Consider the following 25,652-nt stretch of genomic DNA (forward strand, 5'->3'; position numbering starts at 1 on the left):
ACACCATGATTATAATCCCCTCCTACCACCACTGTTCCCCCCTTCCAAGTCCCTCCTCCACTGAATCTCTTCTTTCCAATTAGTTTCTTCTGTTTTGATGCCATCTCCCCTCCCCCCCATTATGTAGGTCTTGTGCAGGTAGCATCAGCCCCTATGATATTAAGGACATTTTGGGTCTGGAATGCTGAACTATAAACATTCCTCCCCTTCCTTCACATTCTTTTCATTCTTCTGCCACCACTTCTGCAGTGGTCCTGAGACATGGGGAGGGTTTATGGTTGAGATGTCTCACTTAGTGCTGAACACTCCACTGTCATGTCTTCTCAGCACATGGGTGAGTTTTGAGTTACCCTAGTGATCACTACCATCAGAAGAGAGAAGCTTCTGTAACCAAAAGTGAGAGTAGCATTAATATGTAGGCAGAAATATAAGTATGCAGAGGACAGTTTGGCGGGCATAATATATCCCTTTAGCCAGATAACAGTAGTTGCCCTTCCCTAGGGCTTGTGACCTCCCAAGCCATAGGCTTTTTGGTGTTCAGCACCAGGCATGTATTCCCTCCCATGGAGTGGGCCTCAAATCCTACCAAAGCAGTTGGTTATCTCACTCATAACAGCCTATGCCACTAATATGCCAGTTGGTACATTTGGCCTGGCTGGCCAGCTGTAAAGCTTGCTGGTTTAACAATTGATGTCTTCCCTCCCAACAGCGTCCATAGGTCTGTCAAGCATCCTGGCAGCTAGTAACAGGGAAGAGGCTTCCAGTTTTCAGAGACCTGCAGCCCAAGCATGTGGAGTCTTCAGCAGTAGGGTCTTACCATGTAGTTCTGGGGGCTCCAGGGGCCTGTCTGGCCAAGAACTCACTGAGAGGTATCCTACCTCTGGCACTGAAATAAAGATCAAAACTCTCCCATTGTGCTATTTAAATCTGGGGTCCACTGCATAAAGTTTGTGTCATCTGTCAGAGTGTAACACTGGACTGGAGTGTTTAGTATTTGTAGTTACATGCTGAGGAAGTAAAGTTTATACAGATACTTCAATACCCTGAACTCCAAAAACAAACAGTTTTGGTAAGCATTTCAAATTGTTTAACCTGTGTGTCCTAATCTCTTCTAGGCTGCAAAGCGAGGGATTCTTTCATCTGGTCGAGGTAGAGGGATTCATTCAAGAGGTAGAGGTGCAACTCATGGCCGAGGCAGGGGGCGAGGGCGAGGGCGAGGTGTGCCTGGACATGCTGTGGTGGATCACCGACCCAGAGCATTGGAGATTTCTGCATTTACAGAGAGTGATCGAGAAGATCTCCTTCCTCATTTTGCGGTACTTTCTTACTAGTCAGCACAATAAATACTGATAATCCTTTTTGGGGATAGTGGAATTAAAACCAAAAAAATATGAAAATGACATGAATAATTTCTGCTTATTTATCTGAACAAAGGACTTGAAGTATTTGTAAAATAAGAACAGTGGGGCCTTTTTGTTTACCAGAGGAAATTGTTACATTTCTATTTTTAAAAATCTTTTTAAAAAAGATATTTTATTTATTTTATTTTGAGAGAGAGAGAGAGGCAGATAGAGAATGTGCATGCTAGGGTTTCCAGCCACTGCAAGTGAACTCTAGACATATGCTCCACCTTGTATTCATGCAGATGCACCACCATGCATCTGGCTTATTTGGGTACTTGGGAATTGAACCTTGGTCCCTAGGCTCTGCAGGCAAGTGCATTAAATGCTAAGCCGTCTCTCCAGCCCATTTGTACATTTCTTTAAAAAACCTAGTAAGTAGTCTTTCATATGTTGTGACATTAGATAGGTAAAAATTGTTTCAGATAGGGGCTTCCTGAGCACGTTAGTTGACTAATTTACTTCTACGGAAAAAAAAAAAAAAAACCTCCATGTTCCATGGGGCATCCACGTTTTTAAAAACCAAAATGTAGTTTTGTTAATATTATGCTCTTGGTCTAGCTCACCAGAATTGAAACAAGGAAAAATTTTAATATAGGATCTAAAAGTTGCCTCGTCAGGTCAAAGGTATAATTTAAGTGTATCTGTCTAGTGGTATTAGGTTGGCCCATAAGAAAGGACAAAAAGATTCTAGTTTTGATAATCAAACCCTCTGAGATAAATTATATACATAGCCTTACTTTCCTTTCATCACACATGTTGTAGTTCTTAGTGTTATTGCAAAGTTTCAAGCATGATGGTAAAGTTTACCATCAGCCTTACTTACAGTAATTACTCTGGGTATAGGAAGTAAACAGCCAGCTCTTTACCTTTAAGTCTTTAAATACTTTGGTTTAATACAAGTTAATAGAAGTTAACTGAAAAGATAATTTATAGTAAACTTAGCATACTAAATACTGTTAAGTATTTAATAACTTAGAGAAGAATGCTTTTACCCTGGCATGTGATAGAAAAAGAATAGTAGAGGAAAGTTCAATGAGGTAGTGACACTGTTTAGAATGATAAGTAAGCTTGTAGAAGGTGCATGGATAATTTCACCTTTAAAAATTCAGATTTAAGGATCTGACAGTCATGTTCCAGATGTGTAGCAGTTAGCAAAACAGATATTTTGTCAGAACATATGGAGGTTTTAAAAGAAGTGATTGATGTTTAAGAAATAACCAAAATGATGAATATTTAAGGATGAGGAGTCTGGAAACTCCTGAGCTTATGGATTTAACGAGATAAGCTTGGAGATAATCTAGCTCAACTCTTCCCTGATATACACCACACTCCCACACCTCCCACAGAGGAAAAGAGATCCAAATAATTTAAGTGTCTTGCATGTAGTTTATATGACTAATCAGAAAACTAGTAATCACTGTACTAAAATAATCCAAACAAATAGCATGAATTTGTTAAAATTATATTTTGCTGAAACTAAGATGGTTTGAGTAAAGCTTTAAATGCAGATTGTTTCATACACTTGGAGATTTGAGCTCCACTCAAAAGATAGCAGTTGGGGCTAGAGTGATGGCTCAGTGCTTAAATGGCTAAGGTGCTTCCCTGCAAAGCCTAACTACTCAGGTTTTGATTCCCCAGTATCCACTTACAGCCAGATGTACTAAAGTGGTAAATGTATCTGGTGTTGCATTCCCATATTCATTCTCTCTCCCTTGCCTTTTCTGCTTGTAAATACATATTAGCAGTGGTTATTTCACATTTGAAAATTATGTGTTGTTAAGTAAGAATGCATACTTAAAGTTAAGCTTCTCTTTCTGAATGTAATTTGAACATGTGAGTTGAGAAAAAGTTTATTTTTTTCAAGGTAGGGTCTCAACTCTAGCCCAGACTCACCTGGGACCGAGGCTGGCCTTGAACTCACAGCGATCCTTCTACCCTGGCCTCCAAGTGCTGAGATTAAAGGCATGCACCACTACACCTGTCAAAGTTTACATTATTAAAGGTTAATTGACTGTTAAAATCATGATTGACAAAAATGCTTTCTTTAATTTATCCAGTGAGACCCATAATAATAATAATGAAAATTACAGCTAAGCTAAAACTTAAATAGTACTTGTGTTATGGCAGATATTATTGTGATTACTTTAAAAAATAACTTAGCACACTAGGAATCATTTGACTCACCGTAGTAATAGATTTATTTTATAGATGCCCATTTTATAGTTGATGACATGAAACTAGAGATTGAGTAACTTGTTCAAGTTTGCAAAGCTTAGAACTGAAAGCTGGGATTTTGATTAATTGTAGAGTCCATTCTCTTTACTCTGCACCACAAAAATGTTTCCTTTGGTGTGGTATGTGTGCATGTGTAAGCATGTGTTTAATGAAATTATGTTTATAGTTTAATTTTGGGTTCAGTGTACAAGGGACTAAAACTTTATATTGTAGAAAAAGACTCTAGTACATGGGAAATCAAACAAACTTCAACCAGACATAATTCATTATTCTAATATTCTAAAGATATTATTCTAAAGTTTGTGTGGTAAATATTCTAAAGATTGTATGGTTAAGGGGGAGTATAGAAGCAAGGAAGTCAGAGCTGGGCGTGTTGGCGCACGCCTTTAATTCCGTGAGGCAGAGGTAGAGTTCACCAAGAGTTCAAGGCCACCCTGAGATGACAGAATTAATTCTAGGTCAACCTGGACCAGAGTGAGACCCTACCTCGGGGGAAAAAAAAAAAAAAGAAGTAGTAAGGAAGTCAGTTAAGAGTGGGAAATTTTTTGTTTTTGTTTTTTGAGGTAGGGTCTCACTTTGGCTGACCTGGAACTCACTATGTAGTCTCAGGGTGGCCTCAAACTCACAATCCTCCTACCACTGCCTCCCCAGTGCTGGGATTAAAGGCATGCTTTTGAACCAAAAGGCCTGAACCTTTATCATGATAATTCACATAATAGCTTGGGAAAATTACTTAAATTCTCTGAATCTTTCCCTCCCTTTATTGGAAATGATAGGCAAAATTTCATAGTTTGAGTGTTCATACTATTTAAGAATTAGCTTGTTATGGGATTGGAATAATAAGAGGAAGGTCAGTATAAAAGCTGAGATTTTGTTCACTATTTATACATTTAAAGAATATGGCCTAGCTTACTTGGTTGCCTTGCTAACATGAGGGCCAGAGTTTGACTCCCAAAAGAAGCTAGATGTGGTGAAGCTTGCTCATAATCCCAGTGCTGGGAATACAGAACTAGATGGATCCCTGGGGTTCTCTGGCCAGCTAGAAGCAAGTGAGAGATACTCAAAAGATAAAGGGGGGGAAAAACCCATAGAAGCAAAAGGTGGGCAGCACCCTAGGAAAGACATCTGAGACTGTCCTCTGGCTACCAGATGTACATGTATACGTGTGCACTCCCCTCCTCCCACCCCAACACAGACTGAAAAAATAAGAGAAGTTTCAATAACTCTGGAAAATACAGAATTGGAACTAGGATTAGAAGATAGGGCCATACTTTATAATATCAATTACTGAAATGAATTAATCTATTCAGTTCTACTAGTATTATTGTATATTCTCAATTAATTGATGCTCATTAGTATTTTAATGCTATGGGGAGTTACAGATATTTCAAAATCTTTATTTGGAAGAAATACTTATTTTTTAATTTACAGCAATATGGTGAAATTGAGGACTGTCAGATTGATGACTCTTCACTTCATGCAGTAATTACCTTCAAGACAAGAGCAGAAGCAGAAGCAGTAAGTATTGAAAGTAATTTATGAGAACTTTAGATTTAAATAATAAATACTGCTTTTAAGATTTATTGTAAATTAAATTTGTTTATTGAATAACTACAAATCAATAGGTAGAATATTTGAAGTGTAATTTATCTCCACATAACATAGCCTAGTGCAGTTAGATAAACTGTAGATAGTATGATATTAGAACATGTGTAAAGTCAAAAAGGTAAAGTTGAATATCAGATCATATTGTCTGAGCACACCAAGAATGTTTCTTACAGAGATAGAGTGACTCCACTTTCTACCATATTTGTTCTTTTTTTCCGGTCTGCCAAGATCAAAGCCTGTGTTAGCAGTATGATTGGTGATAGTTACGTTAAGTAGAAACAGGGAAAACATCAACACTGTTGCACAGCTTTTCTTTTTATTCCTCATGGGCTACTTCTAGTGACAATAGTAGGCTGAATTCTAAAGCACCCCAGCTCAGTATACATTCAGCAGATTGCCACTAGAGTTCACTCTTCGTACTGGTGTCTTAAACTGTATGTCTTGAATCGCCTTTTTTTTCTTTTGAGACAAGCCTAACAGTCACATTTTTTTTTTTTTCCTTAACAAGAGAAAGAGAATTGGTGCACCAGGGCCTCCAGCCAATGTAATTGAACCCCAGATGTGTGCATGTGTGACCTGTGCATGCTTCACCTTGTATGTCTGGCTTATGTGGGATCTGGGGACTCAAACATGGGTCCTTTGGCTTCACGGGCAAGCATCTTAACCTCTAAGCCATCTCTCCAGCCCTTGAATTGACTTTCTAATGACAGACCACAGGTCTTTTTTACCTTGTCTTTCATTTGAATTTAAAAGCTGGAAGAAAAAAAAAAAATAGGAAAACAGGAGTGAAATGTGGGTTTGAGGTGGGTATTCTTTCTTAAGGAATTATAGAAAAGATAGTGTAACTATTTCTCCTTGCCATTATTTTAAGGGCAAATAGTTTTCAGCCCCCATTTTTTTTTTTATAAAACCTTATAACATGGATCTATCATTTTTGTAGAGAGTATTCTCTTCCTTATGAAGGAACACTAAGGGAGTTCCTTTTAGGAGTTTGATCAGTCTTACAAACATGTTTAGAGTGGTAGAGGTGTTGGGTGCAGGAGATTACTTCATAGAATAGGAATTTGTGATCCTAGAGTTTGATCCTTTAAAATACAGTGTTGGCTCGGTGGGGTGTGTAACAATGAAGACCTTGAGTATGACCCCTAGCACCAACATACAATGAAATGTAACCATGAGTACTTGTAACCTCAGTGCTGAGGGAGGTGGAGACAAAAGAAACACGGGGTCTTGGTAGTTAACCAGTCACACTGAAAAATGGCAGCTAGCTTCAGTGAGACTGTTTCAAGGAAATAAGGCAGAAAAGCAATAGAGGGCAGATGATATTCTCTGACTTCCACACAAATGCTTATGTGCATGCATACACACGCGCACACATGCATGCATGCATGCAGAATAGAATAGAACACTGAAGCAGATTATGAGTTACCAGGTTGGGCTACACAGCTAGATCCTGTTTCAGAAATAGTAGTAAGCTGGGTGTTGTGGCGCATGCCTTTAATCCCAGCACTCGGGAGGCAGAGGTAGGATTGCTGTGAGTTCGTGGACACCCTGAGAATATGAGTGAATGAATTCTAGGTCAGTCTAAGTTAAGAGTAAGACCTTACCTCAAAAAACCAAAAAATAATAATAATAATACATAGGTAAAACACACACACACACACACACACACACACACATGTATGGTAGTAATATACTGTGATATATATGGTAGTAATATACTGTGCATGGTGCTGCATGCCTTTATTAATCCCAGCACTCAGGAGGCTGTGGTAGGAGGAATATTTTGAGTTCGAGGCCAACCTGAAACTATGTAGTGAGTTTCAGGTCAGCCTGAGTTAGAGTGAGACCCTACCTGGAAAAAAAATTACAAATGCCTCCCCCCCCCATATGAATAACCACAAAATTATACCTCCCCCAACTTATTACGGATACTATCAATAGCATTTTTCCTTGCTTTTTAAAGGTTTTTTTTTTTTTTTTTTTTTTGCTATATAAAAGAATAAGTTTTTCCAGGCGTGGTGGTGCACACATTTAATCTCAGCACTTAGGAGGCAGAGGTAGGATCACCATGCGTTCGAGGCCACCCTGAGACTACATAGTGAATTCCAGATCAGCCTGAGCTAGAGTGAGACTCTATCTCGGAAAACAAAAACAAAACAAAAATAAGTTTTATATGTCATATCTTGCAGGAGACAATTGGAATTCCTTACAGTAATATGATGTATATTTATTTATTTGCAATTTCACAGAGATAGGCACATCAGAGCCTCTAGCCACTGCAAATGAACTCCAGATGCGTGCACCACTTTGTGCCTCTGGTTTTACATGGCTACTGTGGATCTGTACTTGGGTCATTAGGTTTTACCATGCCTTAACCACTGAGTGGTCTCCCCAGGTCCCTGATAATATTTTTATAACATAATTTTAGCTTCAAAAATTATAAGTTATTTCAAAAATGTATGACATTGTGATGGGGCCATGAACTAAAAATTCTTAGCTGCATTTATTTTTATTATTTGCAAGCAGAAAAAGAGAGAGGAGAGACAGGCAGAGAGAGTGGGCATACCAGGGCCTGTAGCCACTGAAAACGAACTCCAGGTGCATGTGCCCCTTGTGCATTTGGCTTACGTGGGTCCTGGCAAATCGAAGCTGGGTCCTTTGGCTAAGCCATCTCTCCAGCCCTGAGCTGCACTTCTTAATAGGCATGAAGTTTTGAAATTTATTATAAATTAGTATGAACAGATATAAAATTTATGCCTGGAACTTTAGAACATCATAGGACTCATGGTCAAATGTCAATGAACATGTAATTGTTTCTACACTTCATAGTATGCTCTACCTCTAGGTTGTACTATAAATATTTTATGACTAGGAGTTATTTGGTATGTTGCTAACTTGATTTATTCATGTTACTTTAAAAATACTGTTTCTAAACAAACCAGTTAATATAGTGTATACTTACACTTTAACTGTTTCTAAGGTTCAAGTTTTATCACATTCAGTTACATTCAGCTACATAAGAAATAACTGTACTTTTCAGGTTTGGGTTTCTTTCCCTTGGTGGTGTTTCTATGCTGCATTACTTATGTATCATACATTTTGTAGTAGTTGTGATCATTTGCTGTAGTTTGAAAATAATGTGATACTTTATATGCAGAATTCTTATATTTATTAAATTTTCTAGTTAATAGTGTATTGATCCTAATTTAGAGATTGATTCAGAAGCTATAGCCAAGATCTCAACATGTGTTGGGGTTATTATCTTAAATAGTAGTTGCCATTTTTTGTGAACTGTCAAATGTATTTCTTCTATTCATATATTGGCCAGTAGGGAAATAGCTCTACTCAATTATAGGAAATTATTGTCTACTTTTGAAAAATATTGTAAGTCATTAGTTTGATTTAAATTTTTTTTTGTTCAGTTTTATATATTTGTTTGAGAGTGACAGAGAGAGAAAAAGAGGCAGATGGGGGGGGGGGGGAGAGAGGGAGAATGGGCGTGCCAGGGCTTCCAGCCACTGCAAACGAGCTCCAGACATGTGCACCTCCTTGTGCATCTGGCTAATGTGGGTCCTGGGGAATTGAGCCTCGAACCAGAGTCCTTAGGTTTCACAGGTAAGGGCTTAACCGTTAAGCCATCTACCCAGCCCAGATATTGTACTTACATTTTACGAGATAGAAAGGGACAGATAGAGAGAATGGGCACACCAGTTTCTCTAGGCACTGCAAAGTCAGTTGTGCCCCCTTGTGCATCTGGCTTGCATGTATCCTGGGGACTAGAACCCCGGGTCCTTAGCTTCAGAGGCAAATGCTGTAACCACTAAGCCATTCCCCCAGTTCCTAGTTTGATTTTTAAAAGTAAATAACCACATGAAACAAAATTGCAAATTATAATTAGATTAAAGGTAGATATCCAAAAAACATATTCATCTGTTAGTTGAATTTAGCTGTTTTAATGTAGATATTATACAAAATGAAATTTTTTATTTTGTGATGATAAGTACTCTTCACTGAGATGTTCTTAATTGTTTTAGGCTGCTATTCACGGAGCGCGCTTCAAAGGGCAGGATTTAAAGCTGGCATGGAACAAACCAATGACGAGTCTTTCAGCTGTGGAGACAGAAGAGGTTGAACCCGATGAAGAGGAAGTATGTGTGTTTTTGACTTGTCTTTCCCTTGATTATTCCTAGTTCATATACAAAATGTGATTTTTACATAAACTTTTATTCCTGAGCCATATTCCAGACAGGGGATATCAGATAAATACAGACAGCTTGACATTTTTTGGGTTAATGAGAAGAATTGTGGATTGCCAACCCAAAAGGAGTATATGCTATTTACTCGGCTTTCATTTACTCTTAGAAAATAAGTATCTGTTAGATTTTTAGCCACAAGTTGTAATATGTTAAATCTTAGAGTTTTCTATGCAATTGCTGTATGAACATTTCAGCTTTCTTTTATTTTAATTCATGCTGTTTTAGTTCATTAGAATGAATGTTTGCTATATAGTAGATTCTGTAATAGGCACAATGAATAAGACACGGTCCCTGTCATGAAGGAGCTTATATCTAGGAAGGAGGGTGGTGGCAGAAACATAATGAATTAATTACAGTAATAAGCATACTGATGACTGAGGATTTGAACAACTTGCTGGGCAACTCTGAGGAAGGAGTGATTGTGTCTTTCAGATGAGTCCTGAAAGATGTGTTGACAGTAGAGCTGATCCTTGAGTGATAAAATAGCTTTCCATAACTTCATGCTGAAGCTGGAAATATAGTTCAGAAAGGCGTTTTTAAGCAGAACTATAGACTCCACATAAGAGGAAGACTACATTTTTTACCGGGTAACAGCAGCTAGTCTGCTGATTGAAGGGTAGGATGGTGAAGTGAGAGGGCCCTTTCAAACCAGAAGAGTAAAAGTAAAGCAGTTCTTGTTTTGTTTTATCACGGCAAAAAGCTGTAGGAAAAAGTTGAAAAGTTAAGAAGTCAAGGTAAGGTCAAGAGACTAAGTGATTTTGTTTTATCTTTGTTAGAGTCTCTCATGATGGCGTTTCATTTTGTTTACAGAGCATTTCAAGTCTGTTATACATATCCATAGTGAAATGCAAGAATAAAATGTATATTTGAAACTCATGTACATGATTTGTCATTTTATATTTTAGATTATACCTTTGTCCTTCCATGAGTTTGAATTGAATGGGGAGAAAAGCAGGAGAGCTCCTGGTATTAGGTATTTTGAAAGGTTTGGGAATGCAGTCTGAGAAGCTTTTATGAAGGGAATGTGGAAAAGCAAGGTGTTATAAAAGCAAATTTTGGTAAAAACAACAAAGAAAATAAGCCAATAAAAGAAAAAATGTAAAATTATTGTATATAGAAATTGGCTAATTGAGTATTCAGAGAGGATAAGTAGAGAAAACTTATTAAATAAAGAAGCATTGAGCAGTGTTTTAAAGGTACAGAGATGTCATAATTTGTTCATCAGGAGAAATGGCATTTATAGTCTTAACTTGGTATTTCTGTCATGATTGCTTCATGCAAGCATAAAAGGAGTATAGGGAAATTATTGAATAGATGAAAGTGATGAAAGTTGCAGCTTGTTTTCTTGAATGTTCTAGCTGTAGAAATAACCCCTTTACTCGACTCTTGAGAAATAACGGTATTTAAAAGTGTTACTTTTTTCTTTTTCTTTCTTTTTTTTTTGGGTAAATTCCTAAATACATTTTAACCTAAAGTTTCAGGAAGAGTCTCTGGTGGATGACTCATTACTTCAAGATGATGACGAAGAGGAGGAGGACAATGAGTCTCGCTCTTGGAGAAGATGATCTGCTGGGTCACTGATCTGCGTTTGCTAGGACTGCCTGTGTCATTAGTGTTACCTAATGTGCTTTTACACATTTGTAAAGACAGCTTTGGTAAAATACCATGAAGATGGATTTCACAGATAGATAAAAGACAACTACCTTCTGATCCTGTATTTTGAGAGATTGATGTTTGCATTTTATTTCAGTAAACAATTGCTAAAGACATGACAATAGAACACATGCAATGTTTTTATTATATACTTCTGAACATTACAGACTTCTTTGGGTTCTTTGTAAATTAATGAATAGATTTGAAAACTTATGACCCAATATTTGTTATAACTTAGAGGATTTTGTTTCACTTCAAATAACGTATGAATTTGCATTTAAAATCTTAATGAATGAATGTTTTCAAAAATGAATAGTTAACATAGTACTCTAACTAAAAGTCTCCAAGTTATGTATTCATAATATTACATAGTAGTATGCTTAGGCTTTACTATGTATTAGCCCTTTGTTGGACTTGTGTATGTATTTTATCACATGGGTTTTAATGATAATGGTGTATGACTGCTTTACATTTGAGTCCTTTTGCATCTGGATGCTAAAAATAAAGTGGAATGGTCTTTTAAAAAGAAAAAAAGAAAAAAAAAACAATGACAAAAAAAGACCAAGACATGTTCCTTGATTTAAAAAAAAAAAAAGAAAAGAAAAAGAAAAAGAAAAAAGAAAAAAGAAAAAGAAAAATGAAACAGACCATTCCAAATGGTGATCTACCCTCCCCCCCCAACTATCACAAAAGGAGCTATAATCACTAACTTAATAATAATGGTTACCTTTACAATAATGTACAATCCAATGTTTAAAACTTATACCACTTCAGTTTGGTTTGATCCTATAAATTTTCAACAGATGTCTTAAAATATAAGAGCAGGCTGATTAGTTTGGAGCCAGACTTCAAGTAGAGCTAACATTTGGTGAATAAGAAAACATCATATTACATTTTGGATGTATGAAAGAAAACTTGAAGATGTATGAATAAAGAAATGTACTATAGATACTGCTTTAGGAAAACACTGTTTGGTAAGTGTCCCAGTCTGATACTTTTAAGTGTGCATTTGCAGAACTTGTATAATAGTATTTGACAGTTGAACAGCTTTGTGATTTTGTTTAAGTGGATATCTCTGACAAGTAAATATGATCATTGCAAGTTGACCTAGCACATTCCAGGAAATAATTATATTCTTCATAGAGTGAGAGAGAAAGGGTGGGAGATGACTACTTTTAAAAAAAGTTCTTGATTTTGGCTGGGCGTGGTGGCACACACCTTTAATTCCAGCACTCAGGAGGCAGAGGTAGGAGGATTGCCATGAGTTTGAGGCCACCCTGAGACTCCATAGTGAATCCCAGGTTAGCCTGGCCTACAGTGAGACCCTACCTTGGGGAAAAAAAGGTCTTGATTTTGTTTGCAAGTAGCTCTGCCTGTCAAAATCATAGTGATTTTTTTTTTTTTTTTGTTTTTAAAAATCACATCTTTAAAAAACATGTTCTTCCATATTGTGGCTAACACAATCCAAGACTTAAATTCACCACTGCCACAGTCTTTTGTTAATAGAATAATGTGGGAATGCTGTTTTTCTTGGGTTTCTTCTCCTGACACTTAGGATTAAAATTATATGTTCTTAATGGCAGTAGTGCTTTCTAGGAATGTTTGACTTAGAATCTCTATACATTTATATTTAAATTTTCAAACTCCGGTTTTAAGATAATTGGGCAAAACATTACTTAGTTTTATGATGTACTTTTAATGTAGTCTTTTGTGTGTTGACTGTGTGCTATTCTGTTTCATTAGGTAAGTTTGTTTTCTTTTCTTTTTAGTAGTCGTGAAAGATGCCATATTGGCAGAGGCTCACGTTTCTTCTCTTTACACCAAACAGGTATTATAAAGAAAGTAAATCTTTCAAAGGCCAATTAAATCTTCATGCTGATTTTTGGCTTTATAATTTGATGAGTAAACTTTAGCCTGTTATTTCAAAAATTAATGTACATTTCCCTGATAATGTAACTGAAAGTACTTGCTCTATTTAGTTCAGTCCCTAAATAGCTGGCAACTTCTATAGCCTAAAATTTTCCAATAACCTAGCACTTAAAATAAATTAAGCTGTGTTTCTTTGAATGAATCAGAAGACCAAATGTGTTTTGATTTGGTCTCTAGTATGGGGATTATATGTTACCAGCATTCATATGATTTTAATTATAAATGTCACCATTAAGTTGCTATTAGATTTTTAAATATGAGTATGTTTATAAGTCTTAGTACTCTGCATATACTTTGAGACTTCATTTAGGCAGATGTTACCTTTTTCAAATCGGGGTTGATTCCCATTTTATTGATAAGAAAGCAAGCTGATAGAAATGGAGTGACTTACTGCCAAGTCATAGCTAGTCAGGACTAGATTTAAATATAGGCAATGATATCATGCCAGTTTCACCAAAGCAAACAAAAACTGGATCTTCCCTCCTCCTTCCTTAGTGATCGTGGTGTTTACAGTAAATATGATAGTTCAACTTGTACCTAACATAGTTAAAGCACTTTGTTCATATCTCTGTTACAATATTTAAAGTAATATAATTTATTTTATGGTTTTTATGTCTGTCTGCCCCACTAGATTGCAAGCTCCTCTAGGAAGGGGACCATGTCTTATTCATCTTATCTCTAGTGCTTATCATAAAGCCTGGCTCATGTGGGCACTCAGATGCTTGTTGGATGAAATGAATGAATGCTTATTTAAATTTATAATAATGAGGTTGATAGTTACCTCCCTTGTTAATTCTTATCAATTTTCCAAAAATATCTCTATTGAATGGTTTCCTTAGTCACTGGGACCGTTTTTTAAGCAATTAATACTAATCATAAGCTTCTCAATGAAATGTTTACAAGTAGTGATGAAAACAAATGCCTGTAATCCTAGAAATTTCTCCAACAATTAATAAGACATTCAGATATTGAAATATTAAATGATGTCATTTTCAGGGGTTATTGGGTTTTATTAGAAATTTTGAATAGAAATACTGAGAACTTCCAGTCACTCTTAATATATTTCTTATGTCAAAGGTGACCCAGTATAGAGAACTGGACCAAGGGTTAAAGAGATTGAGCTTTTGTTCTTTCCTCTGCTTCTGTGGCCTTAGGTCTCTTAACTTTATCCAAGGTTGGTTGCTTGTGTATAAAACGAAAGGGGTTGGATTAGGTGATCTCTTTCACTGTCTGTAGTTTCCCTGGTCATACATTAACGTTTGGTTTAGAACAATTTGATATATTTAAACCAGTTCTCCCTATATGATGATTTTTTCTTTTTCCAGTAGTGGAAACAACTGAGATTTGGCTATGATCATTCATATATATTTTTTCCTTTGTTTTGTTTTTTCGAGGTAGGGTCTCACTCTACCCCAAGTTGACCTGGAATTTCACTATGGAGTCTCAGGGTGGCTTCGAATTCATGGTGATACTCCTACCTCTGCCTCCCAAGTGCTAGGTTAAAGGCATGCGCCACCATGCCTGGCTTATATAGTATTTGTTTTATATATTTATATATATATTTTTTTTTCCAAATTTGCATGTACCAGCACAAGTTTTTGCGTTCAACCCATAGAAGTATAGGTTAACATCTACATTTACCAGACCTTCTCTTTCCCAGTGATAACTTTTCCTTTTGCTTCTAAATTCAGTTTAAAAATAAACATTTCCCTCTTACACGTCTGTTCTCCCACAAATATAGATTTAAATCCTCTTTACCATCTCTACTCCGTCCTTTTACAATATGCCACTAAAAGAAGAAACATTTTTAATTCTACAGCTTGCTGACATGTTTGCTGTTTTATTGTACACATTTGGACAGTGCAGGTAGAGTTGGGAGTGGGAAAAGTATTAAAGGTGATATTAAGTAATTATATGAAAAAAATTTAGGGAAATTACATATTCTGCTTAAAAATTGATTAGGATTACCTCAAGGGATGGCTGTTAATTTATATATATGCAGTCTTTTATTTGTTATTGAATAATTGTACCATTTTAAAAATTAAGGAATTGGTGCCCAAACACTTAACAAAACATGTTTCAGGAATGGAAGAATATTCCATAGGGTTTGCTTTACTGTAATATGGTCAAATGTAAATCAGTAGTTTACTGTGAAGAAGAGGCTTCACTATTTTAGGTTGTAGGAAATATGGCTAAACTGAATTGAAGAAAATATGTTGTTACTAGAAGTGTTTTGGAGGGTCATTGTATTTCCAGTCTTACTTGAACACTATCTACTGGATATAAGGGTTCAAAGCAAAGTTTGCTTGTTGGTATATTAAAATATCAGTGGCCATTTTAGAATAGTATATAAATTTTATCAGCCTGTTTTCTTTTTTTCCACCCCTACAAGTAGACTAACTTTAGTTCTAGAGCTTACGCATGTTAAGTTCCACTGCCCTATACAAAGTTTTTAGCTCTTTAAAACAAAAAAAAAAAAGAAAAGAAAAAAAGAAAAAGAAAAAAAAATGTCTGGCCATGACTTTTGGACAACTGATTCATTGTTTGGTTTTTCTACCAGGACTTTTCTTCAAAAAGTGAGAGTCAGTTAAAAATGGAAATTTAATGTGGAATTAAATCACCAGTGTAAAATAATTGTAAAAGTAAAAAGAAAACATCTTTTTCCTACATATAAGGAACTTACTTTGGTTAATTCTTGAACTACAAAGGTGAATATATATCTATAGGCTTTTAGGAAGGAGTGGCTTGATTTTTTTTTCCCCCCTCTCATTGTGTAATATATATATATATATATTCTTCTGAGAGACCTTCATGATTAGTAATTTCTAATGAAAACCTCAGGCTTGCATAGTTCAAAAAACAAAACATCTAATTTAATAGTAACTTTTATTTTGTCAGTATTTTGTGCTCATTAATATAACTAAAAGCAATTTTTGTTTTACTTTTTTAAAAGTATTTTTTATTTTTATTTAGTTAAGAGCTGGAGAGAGAAAATGAGGCAGAGAGAGAGGGAGCGTGCGCATGAGCGCATGCAGGTCCTCAGCCACTACAAACTCCAAATACATGCACCACCTTGTTCATCTGGCTTTGAAGTTTCTGGGGCATCAACTTTTTATATTTGTTTCTTCCTAAATCTTCGCCCTTCTCTTTTGTTTTATTCGTTTACTCATCTATTTGTCATCCACAGTGAGCCTTCCTTCACATGCCAGCCAGTGTCTCATTTTGATTTGTGTTTTTATTTTATTTTTATTGTTACCCTTGGTGCTTAGTGTAGAATTTTATGTCATCTAAGATGATAAAAATCATTGTATGGAATTTAAGGAAATAACTTTGAAATGTTTGGTAACTTAAGGTAGTTGTTTCATTTTTTTCATTTTTATCTGTAATGTCTTGAGGTTCGTTCATGATTTCTTAAAGTAGCTTGGCCTACTCATATCTCTGTGTAAAATATTACCTGATCAATTACTGTATTTCCTAACCTAAAAATTCAGTCATAGCCAATGCTGAAGTGCTGTGATCTTTACAGTTAAATGTTTTAAGAAATCATGATGAGGCGAGGTTTTGTTTAAGTCATTTGAGTCCAAAGCAGGTTTTTTTGGTAATATATCTATAACTTTTATTTTGAGTCTTCTTAAGTAGACTTTTATAATGTTTAGAAAATTTGGAAATCAGTTTATAACATGAACCAGTTTTAGATTCATTTATTAATTTCAATTTTTTTTTTAATAAGTGTTCTCTTTTCCCAGCAGAGAGAGAACATCCTTGCCTGAATTTAGCTTTGGGACACAAGAGCAAGACTTGTCCTGTCTGGAGACGACTGTTAATGATAATTTCATCGTATCATTTTGTTTGCCCTTGACCAATTTGAATAGATGTTTATGTGTCCTATAATTACCATTTTATCTTTACATTTCTCTTTAAGAGTACATCTGAGTTCAGAAATGTATATGGATGTGTGTTCTATGTGACCTTTTTTTTTTTGCTTTCTTATACTATAGCCATTTATTTTTCAATATACCTTCAAGAACAAGGCTTTTGGATTTCCTTATATGTGATATATTCAGTCTCAGCCAGGCTAAGAATTGTGCTGAGAGATTTATAATGCCTTGATAGTGTGTTCATGAGAGTGAAGAAAATGAATTCAAAAAACTCAAACTCACTTTCATGGTTTTAGGATTTATTTCTAGGATTAGGATAGCCACTTAAAATTATTTTGAGCATAAGATAAAATATCTTTTTATACACTGTAATAGCTTGTCTAATTCTTATGTGTAAACTTAATTGATGTGATTGCCAACACCACTTATCCAATTGATTTTAAGTTCTTAGCTCTTCAAAAATACAAGGAGAATAATTTTATTTCTTTTCAAATAATAAATGATGATCTATGGATTATAAAATTGAGTAATATCTATTAAACTAATTTATACAGTTTTCCTGTTTCTTGACTTGTAAACAAGACATCAAAGACAATCTTAAAAGCAAGAGGAAGTAGTTTTATTTGATGTTTTAAAGACTATAGCTTTCAGCTGCTTTAAAAAAGTGTGTACACATTATTTATAAGCAAATATGGCTTAGAATTACAAAGAATGCAATTGAATTTTACCCTAACAATTCATTTGCAATATCTTCTTCATAAAGGGGCCCATAAAAATAGTTTGCACAAAGTTAATCTTGTGTATTCCTTCATATATTCATAGATATATGTGAGAAGTTTGAAGCAAACATGGTAATCACTCCTACTTAGTTAAGTTCAAATTACACTGTGCCTGTTCACCTTTTGTTTTTGTTTTTTTTTTTTAAAGTTCCGTTCAGCTACACTTTGTGAAAAACTGATATCCTGAAAACACTATTTCCCTGCCTTATGATTGTCTTCTTGAATAATAAAAAGAATATAAGAGAGGCACATCAGTCATAATGTAAATTACCAATTTTGATCCCCATGGTTGCACATGGCTTGGTTAAGGGAAAAATCGTGTATTTGACAGGTCTTTTGATATAATCATTACCTAGAGCCTACAAGGCATTTTGTTGCTGTTCCCCCTCCTTTACTTTTCTTTTGATTTACTTTTGCAAACTAGCAGATAGCCACAGAGAATTCATAAATATTTTTCCGGATTAGCTTGGTACTTAAACTTTGCAAAGAAGGCTTCTCTGCCGCTATAGCAGTAGTGCTTTAGCTGCTGGCTTAGAACTCAAAGGACGTTGTCTAAAAGAGGACCATACCTGCTGCTAACACTTTTGATTGGTTATAAGTGTAGACACATGCTATCACCTTCAACTTTATTTTGTCATCGTTTTTCCCTTTGCTATTAAAAAAACTAAAAGCCAAGCAAAACAAAGTTGTATGTACTCTTGGAGTCAGAAATAACGATGACTTTCAGTTAGATCATTGCAATTTTTTTGAAAATTGTTTGGAGAATCAGTTGATTAGTTACGTATTTAAATTCGTATATATTGACTCAGTAAAGACCAGAATCTCACTTTTTATTTTCTGAATTCCCATGGGGCTGTGTGTACATAACTGTACAGAATCACTTTTGTGTAATTGAATGAAGGAGTTTACCTCTGCATGATTGCATTATGGAAGCCTTTGATATATCTTTATATTTTTCAATATACTTAGATTTTACACTATTTGTCGCTCTAGTCATGGTATATTTGTTTTTTAATAGAGTTTATAAATATTTATGGTCAAAATACAGATCAGCTAAATATTTTTGGTCTTGTTTACAAAATAAATGAAGTGATACAGGCCCCTCAAGTGTCTTAGGAAAAAGTCACTGGTGCTACAAACCCTGTCAATGTCATTTTGAATCTGTTGTCTAGACTTTATTATCACCTGTGATTTATTCTAATCTAGCAGCAGAATTATAACAGTGGTCGGCGCTGATTGATTAAAGCACTCAACCCACTAGGAACACCTTGTAACTTAAGGAAATGATGTGGAAAGACTGCACACTGACTTGTGCCCAGCTTCCCAATAAGGAAATACATAATTTTGATAAGGAAGTTATTTGACTAGAATTTTAAAATTATACATTCGGCATAACTTTTCTCATATTTGAACTGGAAAACCTTTCTAATTCCCAAATAATTATGTAATCAAACTCTGCTTTAAGTTCCTACCTCTTCTTCACTCGCTGAAGACAGAGTAATTCTTCACAGAACATTGGATGCATTATAAAGTAATGCTTTATTACATTGTACAACTTCACAGCGATATGTACCTTTGTTTTGTTCCCAGCACCTTAGTGAATGTTCTTAAGATACAGTTGTTATCAGCAAAACATTCATACGTGTTTACTTTTGATTCTCAACATCCTAAAACTGTTTTGATTGTAACAATACTTCAGAACATGCTGTCTGGCAAGATTTCCTTTTATTAATGGTTTATGTTAACTCAGTTTCTATGGACTGTTGAATCTGAAAACACCAAAGGAGTCTTTTCTTGTCTGAAGACTGGGTTGTTCCAGTGTTTAATTCCTGTGCCCATGATTATCCCATTTCATGAATGTGTGTTGGCATGGGGAGACAATTCCCTGCTCTTCGAGTGGAGCGAAAGTAATTGGTTAAGCTGTAGCAGCTTTATTGTTTATTTTTAAAAGTGGTAATAAAACTTGAACTGAAAAAAGGTAAAACTTGAACAAGAAAACTACTCTTGTATGCTTAGAATGTTTATAGTAATTACATGTTTATGTGGGGTTGTCAACATTTTTATTATTTATAGTTGAATTATGTTGTTTTGTTTGTTAAATATCCATAATGTTTATTATTTTTATATTTTGACAATTTCTAAATAAAATAGTCTTAATAAAAACAGCTGTTAATGTTTTAAGCTTATATTATGTCTTCCAACAATTAAATTTACATGAGAGGTCTCAGGCATACTGTTGAGAATCCTGAAATTGTTACACAAAGAAGTGCTGTCATCTCTTCCTCTCGTTCCTCTCTTCTCTGAGTTCAAGGTCAACTTTGGTTCCAGTAGGTTAACTATCTTAGTGCCTTTCCTCTCATATACAGAAATCTTTACTTTTTTTTCTTTTAACATTGATAACTTTATTATATGAACATATTGCAGATTTTATTTCTTCTGCCCCCATTCCACTGAGGGCCCTCCTGAGTGGGATTATGAATGCCTCGTCATTCTCTGTAGGACAGGACAATACCTCAAGAACACACCTTCCTACCCTGTGGCTCTTACATTCTTTTCTGCCCCTGCCTTCCACACTATTCCCTAACTGCCATAAATTCTAAAATGAAATGGTCCTCCAAAGTCATTTAAAAGTTTCTGAAGTTCCCTTTGTAACTCTCATGATAATGATCTTTTCTCAACTAGTCTGATTTGGTTTACCTGCATTCAGCATGTTCATTTCTTATTTTATTGCAGGACAGTTATTGATGTAGTAGGATTTGTGTGTCTCCAGTACTTGGGTCTTTAACCTATTGTTAGCAAAGAATGAATAAAAATGAACTCAAGATTAATTATGAATAATTGAGTTTAGGGGAGAAATCATAATTTGTGAGGTTTATTTAGGGGAAGTTGATACCTAGGAAAAAAGTCTGGAGCAGTTCCCCACACACATCAAAAATGACATACAAGCCCTTTCAAATAACAGACTGGGAGGATTAGGAGATAGGGAAGGGCTCAAAGGTAAATCACATGTAATCAGATTGAGAAGGTAACCCAAAGCATGACACACAAGCCAAGCAGAAAACTACCACCTCAAGATAAGTGCTGTCTTTTGCAGCCAGAATGGGGAGGAGAGAGGCTCATGAGGTTGTTGACAGGGCAAAAGGAGGAAGAGAGGGAGTGGCTCAGCCTCCTTATATGGATCAGCCATCCAGTCAGGGTGGACCTCCTCTGACGCCGGTGTGTAAGTGTAGACTACTGGTTTATGGAGCTGACCCAACAAGGGCTGAGCTGAGGAATCAAGAAGCCCCTGCTGGTTGTGTCACTGGCAGCCCTCTTGGAGGAGGATCAGATGCAAGTTAAAAGTTTTGCCGGGACAGGTAGAATGTCCTCTTGCGGTCATCTGCCCTTATCTGCCAGAGAGTAACTACTTTGCTTCTGTTTCTCTTTTAGTGCTGCATGCTTGTTGGTATTTAATTGCAGCTCATCCTTAAACAGCTTAGTGGTAATTTGTCTCCTACTTGTGACATAGATTCTGTGTATTACAAGTACATCTTATCATAAAGGGCATGAGTCTTGATAATCTAGATGGACAATACTATTTTTTTTTTTTAATTTATGTGCAAGGAGAAAAAATGGGCTAGTCAGGACCTCCAGCCACTGTAAAATGAACTCCAGATTCATGCACCAACCTTGTGCATCTGGCTTTATGTGGCTCTTGGGGAAATGAACTCCTGTCGTTTGGCTTTGCAGACAAGTGCCTTAGCCATGAGCCATCTTTCCTACCCATAAGTTCTGGTTTTGAAAGAGGATGATACACTTGCTAAACTATTTGAAAGAGTGAGGCAGAGGAAAAGAACGGGTGTGTTGGGGCTCCAGCCACTGAAAATGAACTCCAGATGCATGCACCACCTTGTGCATCTGGCGTAAGTGGGTCCTGGGGAATTGGACTGAGGTCCTTTGGCTTTCCAGGCAAGCGCCTACCACTAAGTCATCTCTCCAGCCCTAAAATTATTTGTAATATTTTTTGTTCATTTTTATTTATTTGAGAGGGACAGAGAGAATGGGGGCGCCAGGTCCTCCAGCCTCTGCAAACGATCTCCAGACGCATGCACCCCTTTGTGCATCTGGCTAGCCTGGGTCCTGGGGAAACAAGCCTCGAACTGGGGTCAGCCTTCACAGGCAAGCACTTAAGTGCTAAGCTGTCTCTCCAGCTCAAAATTACTATTTTTAATTGTTAAAAACATGTGCACAGTTACATGAATATATAGCTTTGTGGAGTATTTTCAGATTGTATTATCAGACTATCTGAAGAGTATTTCTTCCCAAAGAATATATATGATTCTTTTATAATCCTTTTAAAAGGACTGAGAAAATTGCTGAATGGTTAAAGATGCTTGATTGCAAAGCTACCCAAATAAGGAGGAAGCAAAAGTGGTGCAGATCAAATCCAGGGCCTTGTACATGTTAAGCAAGTACTTCTGAGTTGTGTATTCAATACCATAAAAAGCACTGTTTAAAAAGAAATATTTGGAAGAAGATTTCTTGCACGTCATTAGTAGTTTCTTAAGCTATTTGATGACAGTGCTTTTGAGTAGGAGCGGGAACTTTTAGATAGTGTAGCACTGGTTTCAGTATTTGAGGGTGTGTATTGTGGCAGAGTTTTAGGTTCTCAATCTTTGGTTCACTTTTATATTTAAGATGTATTAAAGTGTCATGTAATATATTTTGTAATCTGAATTTATGTTTTCAGGATTTTTAAAGTAATACTATTTATTTATTAGAGAGAGAGAGAGAGAGAATGGACATGCCAGGGCTTCCAGCCACTGCAAACAAACTCCAGAAATGTACGCCCCCTTGTGCATCTGGCTAATGTGGGTCCTTGGAAATCGAACCTTGGTTCTTTGGCTTTGCAGGCAAACGCCTTAAAGCTAAGCCATCCCTCCAGCCCAGGATTTTTGTTTTTTTGAACACAGTACTGCAGGTACCTTAGGCTGGCCTGGAACTTTTATTTAGTCGAAGATGATCTGGAACTTCGATCATATCAAAGACATACTTCTCAAAATTTGATATTTTCAAACAAGCACCTTCTAATTAACATCTCAGAAAAATGGGAATACTGGGTACGTTCCTTAATTTAGTGAAAAGCACCCCCCCAAAAAAACCCTGCAACTAATTGTCTATTTAGGTGTAAATAAGTGAGTCATTTCCCTCAAGATTAAAAATAAAGCAAGGGTATTTGATCTCTTTACTATTTAACCCAGTCCAAAAGCTTTATGGTGAAGAAGGCTAAAAAAAATATAAAGCAGAAAAGAAATCAAAACTTCCTATTGCTTTCTCCATACAGTAGCCTAGATATAAAGTAAGAGTTTAGTAAGGTTCCAACATAAAGCCTACAGATAGGAATTGTCTGTTTATGTACTGGGTGGAACACATGGAAGCAACAGTGGTGATTACAATCAACAAAACTGATGTATTTAGATGTAGATACAATAGCCATGCATGACTTGTATACTCCGAAAAAAAATCACAAAATCTAGATGGAGAAACACAGTGCCAAATGACCTCACGTTCATATTGAAGCCTAATAATACCTATCAAATTCCTCACAAAGTTTTCTTTATAGACAAAAGGCAATGCTCTCTGAAAAGCAAAAGTACCAGAAGTACTGAAATTTTGGGAGGAAATAGAAAGAATCAGCATACCTAATTTCACAACATTTATCATGACTGGTCTTGGAGGGGTAGAAGCCGAGATAATGGAAAAGAACACAGAACTGACAAATGTGAGGTTCAAAAGCATTTGTTAAAAAAGCTTTTCCTACAAATGATGCTGGGGAAATTGGATGCCATGAGCACAAATCAAAAATAAAAATCTCGGTTGGAGAGATGACTTAGCGGTTAAGGGCTTGCTTGTGAAGCCTAAGTACCCCAGTTCGAGGCTTGATTCCCCAGGACCCACGTCAGCCAGATGCACAAGGGGGTGCACATGTCTGGAGTTCATTTACAGTGGCTGGAAGCCCTGGCGCACCCATTCTCTCCCCCTCTGTCACTCTCAAATAAATAATAAAAAAAATTAAAAAAATAAAAATCTCAAGCCTTATTCAACAATTAAAATGAGTCATAGTGTCACATTTAGGCCTATAAAACTTAGAGGAAAAAGAACACCTTTGGGATTTAGAGATAAGCAACAAGCTCTTAGAGACTTTATAAAATTGTGATAGTTTGGATCTCAATGTTTTTAAAACTTACTCCTGCTAAGGAATTGTTAAAGACCAGAAAGTTACAATAGAACATATTTGCAAATGACATCTAATATATGTCAAAAAAAGAGAATAAATGAACTAAATGAAATAAAGTCAGCAACTCAAGTAGAATATAGACAAACTCATCTAATATATGCGGACCACAAATAAGCACGTGGAAAGATCTTAACTGACATTCAGGAAAAGACAGCCCAAACCACAAGAAGATGTTGCATACCCATCACAATTGCTAAAGGAAAAATAGTGACAATATCAAGTGAGACAGGGATGCTGAGAATCTCGTTTGTACATTGCATGTGGAAAGGTAGTATCACAACATCCTGGAAAACTGGTAAGTCCTCAAACGGTTCAACACACAAGTATCTGATGAACCAAAAATGGCCTGAACATTTGTATTTCTACAAATATCTACACAAATGTTCATCAGAGCTTTATTCCAGAAACTAAGGCACTGGATATCACCCATGTATCTAGTGGGTCAATGTTTAAAATGTTTATCCTGCAGTAAAACGAAGCAAATGATACCACACTCTAAAGCTCTAAAGATAATTTGTAAAAGTTATTCCATTTATGTAGTGCTCTTGCAGTGTTAAAACTAAGGAAATGGTGAACAGAATAATCCTTGCTAGGGTTTTTGGAGATGGGAGGGGTAGTGGTGTGACTATAAAAGGACAACATGACAGCATCCTAATTTTGGTCTTCATTGCAAACTAGTACCATTGGGAAGATGCTTGTTGAAGAATAGCTTATGGATTCTTTACTACTAACTGCATGTAAGTTTAAAATCACATCAAAATTAATTTAGATAAAAATTACTCAAAAAGCCAGAACAAAACATTTTTAGTTACATCATGAAGATGTAGAATCTGGAGAAATGGATGAGTTTTTAAAGAAATTTAAGAAATAGAAAAGGAATAAATGTAGTTTGTAAACCTGAGGTCTTGGACATCACAAGCTCACTTCTCCTGTTGGTAGTTACAGTGATTGTGAATGAACTGGCCCCATGTGCATGTTCCTGCTTATTTTTCTATCACCATTTAAAAAGATACTTATTTGTATGCAGAGAAAGAGAAGAAAGACAGAGAGAATGGGGACATTAGGGCCTCTAGCCACTGCAAATGAACTCCAGACACATATGCCACTTTGTGCATCTGGCTTTTCGTGGGTACTGGGTTATCAAACCTGGGTTATTATGCTTTGTAGGCAAGTGACTTAACCGCTGAGCTAGCTCTCCAGCCCTATCACCATTTTGTGCTTAAAAGAGCTCATTAGTATGGTGAGAAATAGCAGTACTCATCCACCTGAGAAGGTGGTGATTGGGCACAGGAGATGGTTCAATGGGTAAAGTGCTTGTTGCACAAGTTTGGCTACTTGAGTTTGAATCCCAGGACCTGTGTAAAACTGGACATTGTGGCAGACAGCTCTAATCCCAGTGTGCCTGCAGCGACATGGGAGGTGGAGACAGGAGAATCCCTCAGAAGCTTGTGGCCCAGCTAGCTGGTGCACTCAATAGTGAACAATGAGAAACCGTGCCTCAAACAAGATGGAAGGTGAGCAGCAGCACCCGATACTGGCCCTGTGGCCTCCACATGCCAACACTCACATGCTTGTGCACACACATATGCATACACAAAAGAAGCGATTGAGATGCCTAGTGGTTGCTTTGC

General features: G+C 36.2%; 1 protein-coding gene across 5 annotated transcripts in view; it reads left to right on the forward strand.

Moving 5' to 3' along the window:
* Positions 1–17,075, forward strand: part of Rbm26 (RNA binding motif protein 26) — an 84,880-nt gene extending 67,805 nt beyond the window's left edge. For 3 of the 5 annotated variants that reach the window (XM_045145060.1, XM_045145058.1, XM_045145061.1), the window contains 4 exons: positions 1,116–1,316; positions 5,070–5,156; positions 9,284–9,397; positions 10,981–11,705. In XM_045145060.1, coding sequence (XP_045000995.1) covers positions 1,116–1,316; positions 5,070–5,156; positions 9,284–9,397; positions 10,981–11,070 — 492 coding nt within the window. In that variant the 3' untranslated portion in view covers positions 11,071–11,705. Of the gene's footprint in view, positions 1–1,115; positions 1,317–5,069; positions 5,157–9,283; positions 9,398–10,980; positions 11,707–16,833 lie in introns of those variants that run through there. The other 2 variants (XM_045145059.1, XM_045145057.1) reach the window with 2 other exon arrangements.
* The last annotated feature ends 8,577 nt before the right edge of the window (positions 17,076–25,652 follow it).

This window comes from Jaculus jaculus, chromosome 3, assembly GCF_020740685.1.
Source record: "Jaculus jaculus isolate mJacJac1 chromosome 3, mJacJac1.mat.Y.cur, whole genome shotgun sequence".
Taxonomy (NCBI): domain Eukaryota; kingdom Metazoa; phylum Chordata; class Mammalia; order Rodentia; family Dipodidae; genus Jaculus; species Jaculus jaculus.